Source organism: Notechis scutatus, chromosome 3, assembly GCF_049901735.1.
Source record: "Notechis scutatus isolate UNSWTSFEM ecotype Mainland chromosome 3, rNotScu1.2, whole genome shotgun sequence".
Classification (NCBI taxonomy): Eukaryota; Metazoa; Chordata; class Lepidosauria; order Squamata; family Elapidae; genus Notechis; species Notechis scutatus.
The window spans coordinates 53,336,899-53,354,375 of NC_142011.1; the positions used below are offsets into that span (position 1 = coordinate 53,336,899).

At 37.2% G+C, this 17,477-nt stretch overlaps 1 protein-coding gene across 1 annotated transcript; it reads right to left on the minus strand.

Annotated features, from left to right (window-relative positions):
• Nucleotides 1–150: 150 nt before the first annotated feature.
• Nucleotides 151–17,115, minus strand: LOC113418788 (F-actin-monooxygenase MICAL1-like). Its single transcript, XM_087959922.1, has 12 exons — nucleotides 16,934–17,115; nucleotides 16,188–16,297; nucleotides 15,959–16,009; nucleotides 13,543–13,717; nucleotides 12,453–12,535; nucleotides 8,893–9,505; nucleotides 7,797–7,882; nucleotides 5,994–6,095; nucleotides 5,001–5,094; nucleotides 4,755–4,854; nucleotides 2,234–2,307; nucleotides 151–1,237 (listed from the first exon to the last, which is right to left on the minus strand). The coding sequence occupies exons 1-12, from the start codon at nucleotides 17,061–17,063 to the stop codon at nucleotides 1,083–1,085; spliced, it is 1,773 nt and encodes a 590-aa protein (XP_087816048.1). The 5' UTR covers nucleotides 17,064–17,115; the 3' UTR covers nucleotides 151–1,082.
• Between the last annotated feature and the right edge of the window lie 362 nt (nucleotides 17,116–17,477).

The window sequence follows — 17,477 nt, forward strand, 5'->3', positions numbered from 1 at the left end:
GCCTTTGCAGCCATTTGCAATCTTACTTAAAGCCAAATAACATAATCCTGGCTACTTCTTGGAGGAAATTGGGTCAAGACCAAAAAAACTTTGAAAAGGTTTGATGGATATTTCCTCTATTGTGAAGTTAACGGATGACAAAAGACAGAATTGCGTTCTCACTCCATTATGTTTATTGGAGCAAGTCTGTGAAAAATGAGTTGGCTTATATCCATCCAGGAGTAGCAGCTTTCAGATTGTAAATTGACCTTAGTTACCAAATAACATCTGTTCACTTGAAGTATTTCCTCAAGAGCAGTGTATTGTGATCTTCATCCACATTCATTGTTTATTTTGCAGGAAGTGCATACATTTTTCAACCGTACTGCTCCAGCTTCAAGATCTTGCCCTATAGCATCTGTTTTGCTTGAAAAAACGTGCGAGAGATGTATATTTCTCCTTGCACATTTATTATGGCAGAAGTCCTTTGATGATGACATTTTTAATTTTTATTGTAGGGCATCTATTTCTTTCCTCTGAAATATTCTGCTGATTCTGTATATTCTTCAAGAGATTTTAGCTAAGTGTCCTCTTCTAGAATATAACTCTGGACAGTTTGAAGGCTTCTCTGAATTTCATGAAGGGATCATGCTTTTTTGCTTTTAGAATACTTCTCCACTTAAACAATATAGTCTCTCCTAATTTACCACATCTACATCACATAGTCACCTGCAGCAGTTGGATGAAAGAAATCTTTTCTGTTGGATGAGGCCCTGTGTAAAAGTGGAGCATGCTAACTGCAAATATATACATCAATAGCTAAATAATATGTACATATTCTGAATATCATTTTCCCTCCAAATGCTGCAAATAGACTTCTTTCTTAAAACAGTTCAACAGTTGTATCTGCAAACAATGAAAAGCAGTTCTACATAGTTTCCTTATTATTCCTTAAAATACTTTTTTTTTAAAAAGTAATTGCATCAGATGCTTCAAGCTCCAAAAGATTAGGCTTGTTCATCAGAGTCTAGAATGGAATGGCTTCCCCAATATGAATGATGTTCAGCAAATTTATCCACCAGATAAACCTGACCTCAAATATTCTAGGCATGTTCCATCACTGGAGCATGCTCAGAAAGTTCACTGAGCCGCTTCCTCTCTTGCATCTCGATGAGAGCACTGCGCTGATTCACAATTGCAACCAGTTGGGACAAGATCATCTTCTCTGCTTCATGGTCCTCAGATGTTTTCAAATAATCTTTAAAACAAAAATTACATGCTCATAATAAGGAACCATCATAATATTAATTACACAGTAAAGGAGAAAAAGAACTACTAGGACTGTGAGTATCTGGATTACATCTTCAAACTTCTTTGGTTATGCAGAGGCTAACCATTTCTGGAAAGAGGCAACATCTGAAGAGATGCAAGTTCCCTAGTCTTTATCTATTATTTTGTCAAAGTGAAAATATATTGTGTGGAAACCTGGGATTAAAGTTTCATCATGAATAGATTTCCAAGAATTATACTTTCATAACCCAAATGAATGAATAAATAAATGAACATAAACTTTCCTAGTTTTTCTGCCCCAGCATGGCGTCACTCCATGCACACAGAGTGAACATACCTAAATGCTGGGTTTTTTTTCATTCAAAGGATGAATGCATGCTGTTTTTAGCTGTATTATTAAATGGGCTATTGACTATTGTCAACCAAATTCTTTTATTATTTAAAAAGAAAAATCTTAAGACCAAAAGGTAAACATATACTACCTTTTTTATTTACATTTCCTATCTTGAGAATACCAGACTGCATATGGCCATAATAAATATGCTGTTGAAGCCAAACTTTGACAAAACATATGGGCAAAACAAAGACAAATGGGAAACTCCTCTTGGCAGAGGAATATTTTCTTTCAATTTTGAGATTCTATTTGTTACCCAATGTCCATTGTTTAGAACTGTCACAACGTTGGGTCTTCCAGGGCTGTGTGACTTATGACCACCAGACTCCTGGCTTTTCACAATCTACTACATTGGTCATTTCTGAGTATAAATTAAGTGAGCTGATTAAATAGCAGCTATTTTCAGGGCAAAAATTATAGTTCATCTCATAATGAGCTTGGGCAGCTCTTTACTTATTTATTCATTTGTATCCTACTTTATTATTTTACAAATAACTCAAGGTGGCGAACATATCCAACACATCTTCCTCCTCCTCTTTTCCCACAACAACCTATTATGTTCTTTCTTACCATCCAGATTATAGTAGCGCCGTAGCTCTTGATCCAGCTGGCACTGCTGCTCCTCCAGCTTCAGCTCTTGCACACTAAAAAAAATGTCATTGTTACTATCCAGAACTAAGAAAAAATTCCTCATAACATAAGGAATTCCCTTTCCTGGAGTTTCTGCACTGATTTTCTCATTGCAACATGTTGTCCTCTATATATACAGTATGTACACACTCGTTTCAAAAACTCCATACTAAATGAGATGAGGAAGAGCATAAATGTAAATGATATCACTATACCTTAGGTATATTTGTCTAGCTAACAGAAGTATCCTAGTGGAGACTTCCGGTTTGAGCCTCTTCACGGACAGACTGAAACCGCGATCATGCGCGGTTTTGGTCCGCGCTCGCCGCTGGAGCGCCCTGAGCCGCTGGTTTCGGGGCTAAGCCACCCCGTAGAGGTGGTGAAGAGGGGGGAGACTGCCAGCAGGGTTGAGGAGGGCCGCATCTCTCCTCCTCAGCTGGCCATTACTCCCTTTCCCAAAGGCGGTTGCAGCGGTGGTCAGAAATGGCCACCTCAAAGAAGAACCTGACCGGAAAAGAATGTGCAGGAGGAAGAAAAGAAGAGAAAGTTTTGGTTGACCTGGTTAAACTGCAAAAGCAACAACTAAGGTACCCTGGAATTTAAACTAAAAAAAAAAAAGTAACATTGTTCCCAAAGAAGACTTTGAAGCAGCAAAGGAGAGAGAAAAGGGAAAGGATTTGGTTTTTTTCTTCTCTCCCTTTCCCTATACTGACAGCTAAGAGATTTAAATAAGAAATTGGGAAAAAAATCTACTTTGACATCAATAGGCATTTAAGCTGAAAATAAAATGTCAAAGGGATAATAAAGATTTCTGGATACTTAAAAGCTTTTTAAAAGCAGGAAAGGAGAGAAAAAGAATAAAAGGGCAGGATCTGGAAAAAAGGGAGGAGACTGCCTGGAATTAAAAGTAATTTACAGTAAAACCTCAACAAGACTTCTAAAAGAAACATTTTAACTGAAACTTGGCAACAAAATAGGAGAACCCCAGGAAAAGAAAGTGAAAAAAGACGCATGAAGAAACAGCTTGGGAGTATTTGGATTATTTGGTGATCTCTGGATTTTTGGTTATTGCATTTGAATGACTAAAATCAATTGGGTGGTTGTTTAAAAGTGTTTAAAATGGCACTACTTTTAGAAGAACTGAAAATGGAACTTAAAAAGTACAAAGAAGATGCACAAGAAGGGAGAGGTTCTTTTGGCTTCGTATTTCAATTCTTAGAAATGGAGATCTGGAACTATAAGAAACAACAAGAAATGCCTGCAGAACAAGAAGATTGGGACAAAGAAGAAGCCATCTTTAAGTAATTTTATGTGGGGGGGGGAAAGGAAAGGGGGGAAAGAGAATGAAAAGTTTAAGATTTGAAAAAACAACCAAGAAAAGGAAGAATAGTTTGAAAAATAAGTATAATATTAGAAAGCAACAGAAGAGGGGAATACAGAAGAGAGAATTAGAAGTAGAGAGACAAGGGGGTAAAAAGGGGAGGGAGAAGAAGAGAGGGAAGAAGGAAAGGAAAAGAAGTTATAAAGGACAGAAACAAGATATGGAGAAACAGGGCCTATTTAGAGATAATGGGTGAAAATTTAATTGAAAAAGAGATTCTGCAAAGGTACGTAAGATAGTATTGTTATATTAGAAATAGAAATAATTTTAGAAAATATGAAACAATGTATGATTAAAATGATGGATAAAATAGTTATTGTAATCTAGCGAAATGTTTGTTAATAAATAAAGGAAATAAAACGAATGAGAGAATTGAATTAGGAAAGGATGGGAACATTTTAATTATTTAATGTTTTATAAAATATAAGGGAAGAGAAATAGGGGGGGGGATTAATTACGGAAAGCTTATAAGTGTTCCCAAGGAAGTATATTTAATTGAAAAGAAATGTTAAAGATGTTAAGATTTTAATGAATATTAATGATAGAACTGAATTGGAATGGAATTGGTATTTATTATTTATCACATTTGTAGGTCACCGAACTCCAAAATGATACTGGATGGCTTCACAATGTTAGAAGAAACAGTATTATAAAATATTAAAGGAGCTATTAATCCAAAACATTAAGAAGGCTGTTTGGAATTAGGTTAAGGGGTAACAGAAATAATAAAGGACAATGAGCTGATGTCAAGTATATTTTTTCTCTTTTGGGCAGAATGCTTTTATTCATACTCCATGATTATCTTATTTGGAGTATGAAATTACATTTTTAACACTTTTCTGGGATGCAAGTGGGGTGTTTATACTGTTCATGCTATCTAGGACTCATTCTGACCGTTTTTTGATATAAGCTGAGAAGCTAGTCCACTTGCTTGCTTGAAGGTTATCTTAGGAGAAACCACAAATGGCTTGTGGTCTCCCTTATAATTCCTATGGCACATGAAAGAGCAGCACTGGATCAATTTTCTATGGTCAAAATGAGTTATGGATCTTAACTGACATAACTTGTAGAGTTCCTTACTCAATCATGAGGTCAGACTCCTCAGACATCAGGCTGTTCTTCTTTTGGATCAACGCGAGCAACTGGTTCATCCACTGCTTCTTCAGTTCAGACTCTGTTCCTAAAGAATATGACGAGGGGAGATGTGAGAAGTTAAATCTGACACGTTGGCTTAAAGAAGAACCATTATACCACTTGTGGCACCCGTTCTTCACACGTGGCCATATTCAAACACCATTCCTATTCAAGGAAACTTCAGATTCTTACCTGCCTCTTCTCGCAGAGATTGTTCCACCTTTATGCCCTGTTTCTCAAGATCCCGAAAAGTCACTTCAATCTCTTCTAACCGCCTCTGGATGGCCTGAAAAAAATGTTGGGTCAAAATATACATTGATTAAAACAAAGGTTTTGAAATGCAAGAAGAGAACCTGCAACCAGATTCTATAGCAAGAGGGAATTTCAGGAAAAGGAAGACAGGTCAGTGAAATGCCTTTTAAGACAGGTCAGTGAAATGCCTATCATAACATCACATTTAAGTCTTTACTAGGATCCAAACAGCTTCACTGCTAAGTGTTAATGATGTCATGAAAGAATTTTTGCAAAAACAACACAAAAAGCATGGATAATACAGAAACACCCTTATACATTTTCAAACCCAGGTATAAATATCTCGGAATATCACATTCAGAATTTATATCTTCCTTATGATACTTATTACAAGAGCCATGGCGGCACAGTGGTTAGAATGCAGTATTGCAGACTAATTCTGTTGGGTGCCAGGAGTTCAATCCTTACCAGCTCAAGGTTGACTCAGCCTTCCATCTTTCTGAGGTTGGTAGAATGAGGACACAGATTATTGGAGGCAATATGCTGACTCTAAGCCACCCAGAGAGTGCTATAAAGCATTATGGAGCAGTATATAAGTATTAAGTGCTATTTATATCCTCATAAGAGAGAAGGTTTTACATGCCAGCCATGCCCCTTCTTCCTTTCCCACTTCCCCACACACAGCTCTAATGACATGGAAACAAAGCAGCCAAACAAGGTTGCTGTCCAAGGTAACAGGTATCACACTTGTGAAAGATGCTGCTACACACGTTTGCAGTATTAAACATACTGTTTGGATATAATATTCTTGATAGCTGCAGAGAGCAGGAAGTGAACCTGCAAATCACATGGTGCCTGGGCTTCTCTATTTTTTCAGATCCCATTTCCTTATTTGAATAAATTCTGCATAAATTTCTTGACAAAGAAAATCACCTGAGCTTTACAAAACCTCTTCATTTCGGCCTCTTTGGCTCGTCGCAATAATGTCTTCTTCCAAGTTGGATACTGAGTGTCTTCAGTGAAGCTGAGGAAATGCTGTAAACCACAATGTGCACAGGTAAAAACAAGAGAAGGTCATGCCGGAGGACTTAAAAGCTATTGTCTATCTGCAGTGATGGACTCAGACAAGCCATCGCTGCTTACATGGCTGCTAAAATCAACTGGGCTCCTGCATACCAAACATAAAACACTCTATTGGAAATGCTCAAATTTCCCCCCAAAATCAGGATGCCTGATGAACAGGCTGAAGTAAAGTTCCCAACCTCTGCAATACAACCTCCCCCTACCAAGTGATGAACGAATAGATACAATGCCTGTTTGTCCCACAAATAAGACTTGAACAAGAAATAAATATACTGATATGATGATGCAACTCATCATGCCTTTGTGATTTAAGCTTATTTTGTTTCTTAACCTCCTCACAAAATTTTTCCTATTCTGAAAGGCCAAAAGTTGAAAATAATGAATAAATATAGCAAACTTCACTAATACTCCAAAAACTACAGATATACGACACAGCAGGCAAGAAATTACTAGGTAATAGGAACAATGCCACTTGCTTTAACTGCACAAGGATCAGCTTTCCAAATAAGATGCTCACAATCTAAATTGTAAACCATGATTTGAGACCACCTGATCTGGATCACTGGGCAAAAGATGAAAGGCCTGTCAAAGATTCAAGAATAACCAACGAAGTTCCAATCTACACCTTTTAAAGTTACACCTCTTAAAGAGTCTGTTAACTACACAGTCTTAACTTGTAAAGTGCATGGAAGCATTCTCTGTTTTCACTGTAGATAGCCTGATGAACTTTGTAAGAGTCTTAGGAAACAATATTTTAGTACAGAAACATTTGCGTTTATTTCAGAGACCTAAAAACTTATTCTAAATTACCTGTGGCCATTTTCTAACCTTACTTCCCCATTAGGGAAAATTAAAGATTGGTATCACCAACTAAAGGGATGTCAAAGCTCCGAGTAACTGTTTCTCACATTACTCCTATCCCCCATGGATTTAAAGAAGTGTGTTGAGATTTGTATTTATCACTTTGGGAGCCTTTTATTGAAAGGAGTTGCTGGGCGTTTCAAAGTCTTGATAACAGTTGTAAAGGGAGGACAATAAAAGAACACCAGGGTGACCAAAACAAAATAGCAATCATATGTAAAAAGATACAGGGAATAGAAATGGGTCTTCTAAGAACCTTGTGTTAGGAAGAAGAAAAGAGTAGGTGATGTATACAGAGAAAACAGCATTCTGGGATCACAGAATGACAAGACATTTACTAGAAAAAGTAGTGAAAGGATGTTTGGCAGTTTTCCTTAATTTTGTGTCCTCCCTATGCAGATGTTCCCCAGAATTCAGTACTGTTGGAGCTGAGAATTCTGCAAGCCAGAGTCCACTCACATGGAAAATACTCAGGTTGAGAAAAGAAGTACATATATGATCAAGAGAAAAGAAAGGCAACCAAGAAGCTTGTAGATAGAAAAACCAGAAAAAGAAAGTAATTAGAAAAAGAAAAAAAAACTTAAAACCTTTGATGGCATACAGAAGAAAGAGCATGCATAGGAGATTTTTTTGTAAAAGCAAAAAATAATACTAAGAAAATATGACAAATGTTTTTTACCTACTAATGTCGTGACAATATGATTCTCCTAGATTACATAAAAGCAACTCTGAGAAATATTTGAAGTATGCATCCAAACATTGTTTTGTTGGAATTCAGGTGTCTTGACTCACCATGTTTCTCCCAAGATCTAAGTTCCCTTCATCTTCTTCCTCCTCCTCCTCCTCCTCCTCGCTGTCACTGGCAACCTCCAGAAAATCTGCCAAAGAAAAACAGCTATGATGAGAAATATTACTGTATTCACTTTGCATGTAACAGAGCCACAGGGGTTCTTTAGGTTAAACTTGCAAGCTTGAACCTATGGCAGTACTCTTTTCTCTGTCAGAATTTGAAAGAAGGCTTGCTTTTATAATATTAAATGCGGCAAATGCTTTGGCATTTCTGCACCATTCAAAATCAGAACCTAATTCTACAAAGGGGAAAACTCTTCAATAGTAAATGGAACACTAGATTTTTGGGGGGGCAAACTTTAGTTTCAAAGGATGAAACCCATCAAACTTCAGTGAAGGATGAATGATTCCTTGACCGAAGTGATCATTTCCGCTTTCTAAAGTTCAAGCAGTGCAGGAGGTGGAGGCATTTTTTAGTTACAGATGAAATGAAAATTTCTTTTAAGAAATGGTAGAGGATTTCACCAATCTGAAATGCAGAGGCAATCACATCTCTGGCCAGGATTGGTCCTGGACAGCCTCCTCTCAAGCAGCTCCTTGGTTTTCTGAGGAGCTCCAAGAAATGAAGTGGGTAAAGAGATGCTGCCGGATGTAGGGAGTGAGAAAATTGCATAGTAAAAAGAAGAAATCAAAGAGTGCATAAAAGAGCTTGGCAAACTGCTTGAACTGATATGGGCAAACTGGAAACTGCCTCAAACATCACCGCCTATTGTAATTTTCAAAGAGATCCAATGTCATGGAAAAGAGCAAGAGAACAACTTTCTGTGGTTAATGATGAGGGACCTTTTGTTTGCAAGGAACACAGAGTTCATAATCTTTTTAAATGGCAACAAAGAAAAAAAAGTCCCATATGATGAATACCATGACAGAATTTGCCTTGCATTATGGAAAATGCCACATAAAATGGATAAAAAGTACGTAAATCACAGACATCTGATTTTCATTCATCCTCTTTTGTTGAGTCTTTACTCCTTCTCTCTTTTACCATCTGCTTGGAACATTTGAGATATAATAAAAAAAAATAAGCAAGGAAAAGAACCTGATTCTCTGCTGAAGCTGGATTCTTCCAGCCCTGTATCCGAAATATCAAGCGGGTTTGAAATTGGACTCAGTCTGGATAATTCAAGCTTTTCCAAGTCTGACAAACAAATTTTCTTCTTCTGGATATTTTCACTTTGCATTTGCTCTAGTGTGGGGTTTGAACCTTCTCCCAAAATAGTAAGGCCTGGTCCTTGTGAAAGGAGATTTAGACAAGGTTCTCCCTTAGAGTAACCACTCCAAATTGTTTGGTCCTGTGCCTTGTTTTCAGGTGATCTTCTGTTTCCCTCAATCTGAAAAGCTGAATCAGCCTTGGGAACAGAGTCACTCGGCTCCTTCTCTCCCACAAGAGAGGACAGTCGAGGTGGATGCTGCGAGGAGCTTATTGTATCGGCACGTTTCTTTTCTGATGGGAATAGGCTGGAGCCTTCACTGCCTTGTTTCTGAAGTGGTTCAGGCTGGTGTTCTGGCAGCTGATCTACAAAGGGAGACATAATCTCATCCAGGTTTTGCCAACGTGGATTTTTTTCTCTCTTTCTCTCTTTCATCCTCTCTTCTTCAGTAGTCCAGTCTAAAAAATTTTTGTCTGATGGGCTGTCCACATAGGATAAAGCCTGCAGAAACAAAACACAACAAGTTTGCAAATGAACTGCAAATATATAAAAAAACATTTGAATACTCTATCATATTGATACCCTGCTCTCAAAGTAGCCAAGCAGGTTCTGAATAGAAAGCTTATAAGATACCATTGCCCATTAATACAACAGTATCTGCATGTTTTCACCAACTAAAGTAGCTGTGGTGTTGTGATTTAGATGTTGACCTAGGACTCTCCCCAGGCCTGGTCATTCTTCTTGATCCAGCGTTAATGCCACATGGAAAAATAGAAGGAGGGAATGTTACTGGTGCTGTTTGAGGCTCCTGAATTAAAGGGGAGGTATAACTCAAAGAAATAATATGGAGAGACATACTGCTTCCAAAACTATAGCTAATAAATAAATAAAAATAAATACGATAAACAACATACATCATAACTACTGAGAATATTAATTTCTAGGCATCTATCTAATCTCTTTTTATTATAACCATTGTGGTACAGCACTCAAAGACTTGATCATATCCTACACGAAGCATTTCCCATCTTACATGACCAGAATCAGCCAGTTATCAGATTTATTGAAAATCTACAGGTGCTAGCAACAATGGCAGAAAGATATATCTATGTTTGTATGGCAAGAAATACCCCCCTCCCTGAAAAAAAATTAAACATAAAATACTTCAAGATTAAAAGAAATGAGGAGGATTGGCACTACCTGATCTGAAATTGTATTTTGCAACTTGCTGCTTAGTTTGGATAAAAATATAGGTTTTGTTGAGAAATAAACAAATTTTAGAATAAGAAATGCACAATCTGAGGTTCAGATGTTATGGTTTTCTATGGTACAATAAAACTAAGGATATTAATTATAATAAAAGTAGCATATTGAGAGTATGAAATAAATATAAACTCAGATTGTGCCTGAAAATTCCTTTATGAATCTCAGCACAAGCAGCATTTTATAGGAAAAAAAACAGTACATAAAGAAAAATGATTAGCCTATAGAGAGTTGTTAGAACAGGAACATGAAGAATATAAAATGAAATCAAGAGAGCAAGTGACTGCAGAGGAATTGAGTTTTCAATGGCTTTTGTATGCACAATTAAGAGATTTATGGTAGAGAATAGAACATTTGGAACTGAAAAGCAGATGAAAGAATTTGAAATTGAACTATGTGCAAATGATGAACATGTAACTCTCCAAATGTATAGTATAAACATTTATTGACATTTGTAACACAAAAAGAGCAAATGAAAAAATAGGCTAATAATGCATGATAAAATAGACTAAGAACTTTGGGCATAACATACTGATGGAATAGTGGGAAGATATATGGTTAAAAGGATTGAAATTTACATTATGTTATAATCCAAAAGTGACTGTTTATAAAATGATATATCTATTGGTGTATGACTCTAGAAAAATTGTCTGAATGTATAAAGGAACTTCAAATTTATGTTGGAAATATGGACATCATGAAGTATCATTTTTATCATCCCAGATGGGAATGATAAAACCTCAAGCCTCAACCTCTTAAACCTCAAGTCCCAAATTTCTGGGTTCAAATACATATAATAATATAAAGAAATTTAAAGATCAACATTTAATTGAAACCAGAACTTTTCTTGCTGGGATTAATGGATAGCCAATTAGAAAATAGCCATGGAAGAACTAACATAGCAAAATTAATTCGTTTTGGTTAGAGAAACATCAACAATTAGATTTATCAGTACTGGGAGCTCCTCATGGACTTTTTTTTTTTTTTTTTGCTGAAAAAAGAGAAGAATTTGTGATTTATTGGTTTTCAGATTAGAAAGAGGGGGCTTATAAAAAGAAGTGTCTTATGATGTAACTTTAGAGAGGACAAAATATAAATATATTTATAACTGTTACCAAGATCAGAAGCTGCCTCTTTACTAATCTTTTTCATTCTCAATTCTATTTTCTTTTCCCCCCTCCCTATTTATTATTTTTCTTTAGGCTATTTTTTTTAGGCTATTTGTTTAAAAAAATCTTCAATAAAATAAATAAAAATTATTTAAAAATATAAAAACTCTGAATTTGAAGCTGGTTTCCTATCATTCTGATTGTTCTTGCGCCTTTTACAGAGGAAGAGAAAGCAGTGTTATAATTGTTCCCTCTCAGCTCTGAATGAAAGTAGGAGCAGCGTCTTACAAAACAGGATTCATCTCTGCATGCAAATAAAGAAGTATGGTTTGTTTTTTTACAGATGAGAGTAATATGCTACATTCTCTTCTTGCATTGGTTCTGGCTTAGGAAGCGAAGCCACTGTTCACAGTTCTTACTGTATAATGTTGTGCTTGTCTGTCCAAATTTGTTTAATCACACCCACAAGAAAGTGGAACCAAGCATGGGCAAACAAGCAGTATCAGCGGTAAACTGCTTGTCACAATAAACTAACATTCAAATCTTGCATGGTGTTCAAACACAATCATTTCTTTTGACAGGTGGCAGGGAGAGACACAATGATCAGAAGTATAGTAGATTTCAGTAAAGGGATTATGATGCCAGCTAATTTGCTTTTGATTTCTTCCTTACATATTTCCTTTTTTTCACATAGCCACCCCCACCCCCCAAATCATTAGTTTTACTTTGCTACCTACACACACAATCAATTTCCTGGTCAGTGTCTTCCAACTGAGATTCTGTTCAGAATATGTGGGAAATTACTGTTGTGTTGCCCAACATGCAAATGACGTACATCTGCTTAGATTACATCATATTTTCATGTTTTCATTATTGCATGTCTAAAGATATTGTTCTAAAGCACTTTGTTTTTGTCAGCACTGTCAGCAATCTGAACAAAACATTGGTCAAACTCAAAACTCAAAACCACAGAAAAGATCCTTCTCATATAATCCAATCCTTTCAAGAATATCCACTTGTTCCTGCTCTGCTCTTAACACTCAGCCGGATTCTGAAAAGGCAGCCATCCTACCTACCTCATATGCTTCTTTGAAGGAAGCTTTGCTGGGGGTAGTCATGTCTGATGAGACCAAGGAATGCAATGTGCAATAGAAGTTGCCTGGAAAGAAACAATCAGGTTAGTATGTGACAGCAATTCAACCAGAAATGCTATTGGGGTGCAGATTTAATCTTCAGGATTAAATAAAAGGAGGATGTGGCAATGGCAGAATCTGAAACAAGGGTGTGTAATTTCCAGCCTGAGGGCCACATTTGGCCTTTGGGTAGGGTATAACACGCCAAAGAATGTATAGCACCAGAAAAGGACTAATTTTGATTTGATTACATGTTCATGAAAAATAATTAACATTACCCCTTTGCAATCAACTATTTAATAGTCGTGTCATGTGTCATCGTCCCCCCCCCCAGTCAACTATATTGGAAGTCTCTGGGGATGTAATGGTATGTAGGAATGACTTAGCAGATGAAAGAGATGCAGCCTAGGGAACAATCAGATAAGAGAAGGTACAGCCCACAGCTGCATAATGGGCAGAGAAATTCAAAAGGGAACCTCCCTTATTTCTCAGGCTGTAAAAAAGATGGTGGGAAATTTGTACTGTCAGATTTACAAGATTATGTTAATGTGGCCTTAGAATAAAATGCAATTGGCTTGCAAGATTGACGCCAATCTTCCCAAGTGGACCAGGCAGGAAATACAACCACTTAAGCTAAATCTATATTATTGTAAGGCTAAATTAACATAATCTTGCAAATCTTACACTTAGTATAAATTTCTGTGGTCTTTTTCACAGACTGAGAAGGAAGGGAAATTCCTTTCTGAATTGTGGACTTAACCTCTCTTATCTTATTGTTCCCTAAGCAGCATCTCTTCTGTCTTCTAAGGTCATTCCCATATACCATTACAGGATATCACTTCTAAGGCTGCTGGGCATAATACCCTGAACTTTTGGTTGTACGTCTCTATTCATACTCTGTCTGGAGACAACAAAAGAAAACAGGAAACAATACAGACAGAGTTCAGGCAACTCAAACCATTTCTGCTTCCCCTCTACGGCTGCGTCTGTCAGGCTTACCAATTATTGGCTCTAAGCTTTTCTCTCTACTTACCATCATCTTCATTGAAGACAAAATCTCCTAGTCGCAATGTTATTTTGCAGTAATGGCATTTGAAGCAACCTCGATGGAAGAAGCGCCCTTCGGCACTGACCCGCTCCAGGATGTAAATGTGATCTCCACAGAAGTAGCAGGCATCACTGCTCCTCATCGGAGAGACAGGCAAAGTCTATCAGAAGATCAATAGTTTCCCTTAAGGTCATGAATTCTGAGCAGTCTTAAACCTCAAGCAGACTCTATCCTCAGGTCAGGTCAGTGCTGATCTGTGCTATCAGGTTTCATGGATCACCCAGATCAGAAAACCAACAAGGAATGAGGGTGTGGCAATCAAGTGGATGTACAAGATGGTAGAAGCCAGAGCAATGTGCAAATGGGTAATTGCAATGAGTTGCAAAGTGAACACTATCAAGAGTACAATAGTTGTTCTATTTACCACCCAGAAATCCCAGTGCTGTTATCCAGAGAACAGAGGTCAAAGTACAGCTGTTCTCCATAGCACAACTGTTCTCTTAATAAAGGATATCAATTATAAAAGATATCCAACAGAGGTGTGTATGAGAGAGAAATGCCCTTTGGATTTCTTAATCTGACTGTTAATCATAACCTTACTCATTTTGAATATGATAAGGAAGAGTGAAATGTGAAGGAAGTCCCAGGTTTAATTCCTAGCATTTATGGAGGGGACTGAAAAAAAATAACAATGTCTGAAATCCTAAAGAGCTGCTATCAGTCACTATAGCAATTCTAGATTAGATGAACCCATGGTCAGATTTATGGGGGAGCTTCCTAGATTTCTAGAGACATATTTCAGATAGCATTATGTATTAAACTCCAGTAACTTAGCTCAAAATAAGGCAGTAAAATCCTTAGGGAGACAGATCCATTGGAGAGTCCCTGAAACATCCATCAAGGTAATCTTTTCATGAGAATGTGTGAACCTGAACAATGCTGTTGAGCTTCCTGACAGCATGTAACTGTACAAATGGGACCTAATAGCAACTTCATTCATTGTTTGGTTAATCCAGCTTCTTCCTCATCACCTGGCCCAACAGCTGTTTCAGAGAGCCTCTTGCTAAACAGGGAAACGAGTGTCTTGACCTCTGGTGGAAAAACTAATAGTTTGGGCACCATCCAAACTTTTGGCAGCTGTTCTGTGCAATCATACAAGCACATCTCAGCCACAAGAATTTCCCACAAGCCAAAATTTTACTGCAATAGTTTTGGGAAAGGGAAATGAATTGAACAAGTCTCAGTTGAGTTTTGAAAATGAATCTCTTACTGCCCCAGCCAAAATTCATTTGGAGTTGAGTAGCCAACAAGCTGGAGGATGGAATTTGTCAAATGACATTTGAATTCCAATTTTTACAGGTGGAGCTTAACCACTGGGATTAGAATTTAGATGCAGGGTTCAACATATTAGTCACAGAAAAGCTGTAGTTCATAAATTATGTATACTGAGGTTTCCATCTTGGTGTTCCAAAGTCAGAAAATTCGTACCGTTTACTACAATGATTTATACAACAAGGACTCATGTTTTTCATAAATTATCTACTAGGAATACTTATTCATTATAACAGAAGCCACTCTTCCTTCCTTCCTTCTCTAGACTAGATCTGATATATTACTTAAAACGAAACATCAGAAGGATTTTCAGGATAGATTGTAACAAAATTTACATGCAATCACAATATCCTTCCCTATGATAAATTCTACAGCTGATTATGAAGGATTGTTGAAAGATGATTGCACAACTGACAGCATAATCCCTTTCACACAGAACTAATCACAAATGAAATAACAAACTTAGTTCATATTTTGGATGTCAATTCCATGAACCCAGATCATTCCAACTAGAAATACTGTGAACTGACATGGCGGCCATAGATTCTCCATCCCTATTCTAGCTGACTGGTTTTAGGGTAGAATCAGCATGGCATAGTGGTTAAGGCACTAAACTAGGACCAGAGGAACCTCCCTCAACCATGGAGACTCAGTCCATGGCTCACTGATTTGGAACCAATCTTTCTTTTTCAGCCCAATTTACCGCACAGGAATGTTGTGGTTGGGATAATAGGAGGCAGGAGCATTATGTATACCTTCTTGAGTTGTACAAAACAAAGGTGTGATATAATAATTACAGGTCCTTAGGAAGGTAGCTAAAATGCTAAATGCCAACATCGGGCTGTGTGTCCAAACATAATTATTATCTCACAAGTTTCCTGCTGTGAGAAAAAAACATTTCTGTGGGGAAGAGGGACTCCTATGCATAGCCTCATGAATGGCAGGATATAAATATACACATAGTTTACATAACAACACTGAATATTTACTGTTCTAGTAACCTTATATCTTTTCAAGAGGAAGGATGATACTAAAAAAATGAATAAAAAACTATGATGGGAGAACTTACCCCAGCCTCTTGCTTTAACTTCTTGGATTCTGCATCCCAGGTAGACTTTTCCTACAATCAAAGATTCAAAGTTGTGTCTTTGAAATGTCAATAAAGAGGGAAGGTTCAGAACTCTTCCAGAGCATACTTAACCCCCCATGCTCCTTATTTTTAATAAAGATAAAGCAGAAATAGAAGAAACTGGGAATGTTTGGTTATAATCCTGCAATCTCTGCTGAGAAAGACTCACCAAATTCCGTTTACGTGAGAGAGATAAAGTCTTCTGTAGCTTGCTAAGAAACAGGATAGCACTTTTGGTGCCACATGGGACAAGAGGTTTCTCTGCTTTCTCCTTCCATTCTACAAGAGAAAATATGATACTTTTTGATACTGAATCAAGCTTGAGGTATATAGTTTCATTATTAAACCTATTAAAGTGGGGTGTGTACTCTGAACGATAATGTCTCTATTTCTATTGCAGGAGCAATATGAAAATAACAGGCCTAGGAACAGATATTCAATGAATGAACCATTGTAAACTTGTTATTTTATCTGACCTTCCAATTACACTGGTCCCACAACTATTATGGAATTCACAACCACACAGTATGGTAATGACACCAACTAGGACTTAAAAAGGTACTAGACAAATTCATAGAGGATGAGGACACCAATGGCTACTGGTTAGAATAGTTGGGTATTATTTCCAATATCAGGACATGCAGTTTTTCAATAATAGCTGTTATAGTAGCACAGTGGGGGGTGGGGGGATAAGATTGTGATGCCCCCATAAAAATCTGATTGATCATTGAGGAAGGGGAAGGATGCTGGATTATATAGGTTTCTATTTTGATCCAGCCTTGTTCATTCCCATCTAGTGCATACTGCAAGCCTTTATCTAAAAGAAGGGACAATTCTCTACAAAGGTTTAACAAATTGCTTATGCTAAATATTTATTGGCTGCACTCAGAACCGGGTTTTTTGGGGACATTCTACCTGGAGCAGTCCTGAAGGCATCATAAAATTGGCTCAAATAAGTGATCAAGCCAAGTTGCTCATTATCAGACAGGGAAGCCATTTCAGTGCTGGAGAGGACTGGAGAAATGCCAAGCTCCTGCTCAGCCATATCTAAAGCCAGTTGGTTGTTCCCAATGGGGTCATTTGGGTCCAATGAATTGAAGTCCCTACAGTTGGAAGAAACAAATTACAATGACTAATCTCAGCCCAGCTGTAAAAGATTATTTAAACATCAGGATGTTTTCTCCATCAATATTCCATTTCTGGAATATTGACTCTGTTGAAGAAAGAAAAAGGAAGCATAATTCATTCTCAGTTGCCTCCTATATCATAAACGTGGGTGGGAAAAGTGCTCTGTTTTAAACAGATGTGCCTTTCTGCGAACCTTTGTTTTAACTACACAAGATACTGCTATAAATAAAGCCAACCGATGATTTTAACTAGAAAAAGAAGTCTGCAAATTTTGTAAACCTGTAAAGGTTTTTTTAGAAGTGCTTCTACAGTTATTGCCAGCTCCTACTGT

Excerpts from the sequence above, each read along its gene's own strand:
- LOC113418788 (XM_087959922.1), bottom strand. The coding sequence starts at position 17,063 with ATGGCTGAGCAGGAGCTTGGCATTTCTCCAGTCCTCTCCAGCACTGAA. Across the intron at positions 12,536-13,542 it reads TGTCTTCAATGAAGATGATG|GCAACTTCTATTGCACATTG; the intron begins GTAAGTAGAGAG and ends GTTTCTTTCCAG. Across the intron at positions 6,096-7,796 it reads TAGATCTTGGGAGAAACATG|CATTTCCTCAGCTTCACTGA; the intron begins GTGAGTCAAGAC and ends TGTGGTTTACAG.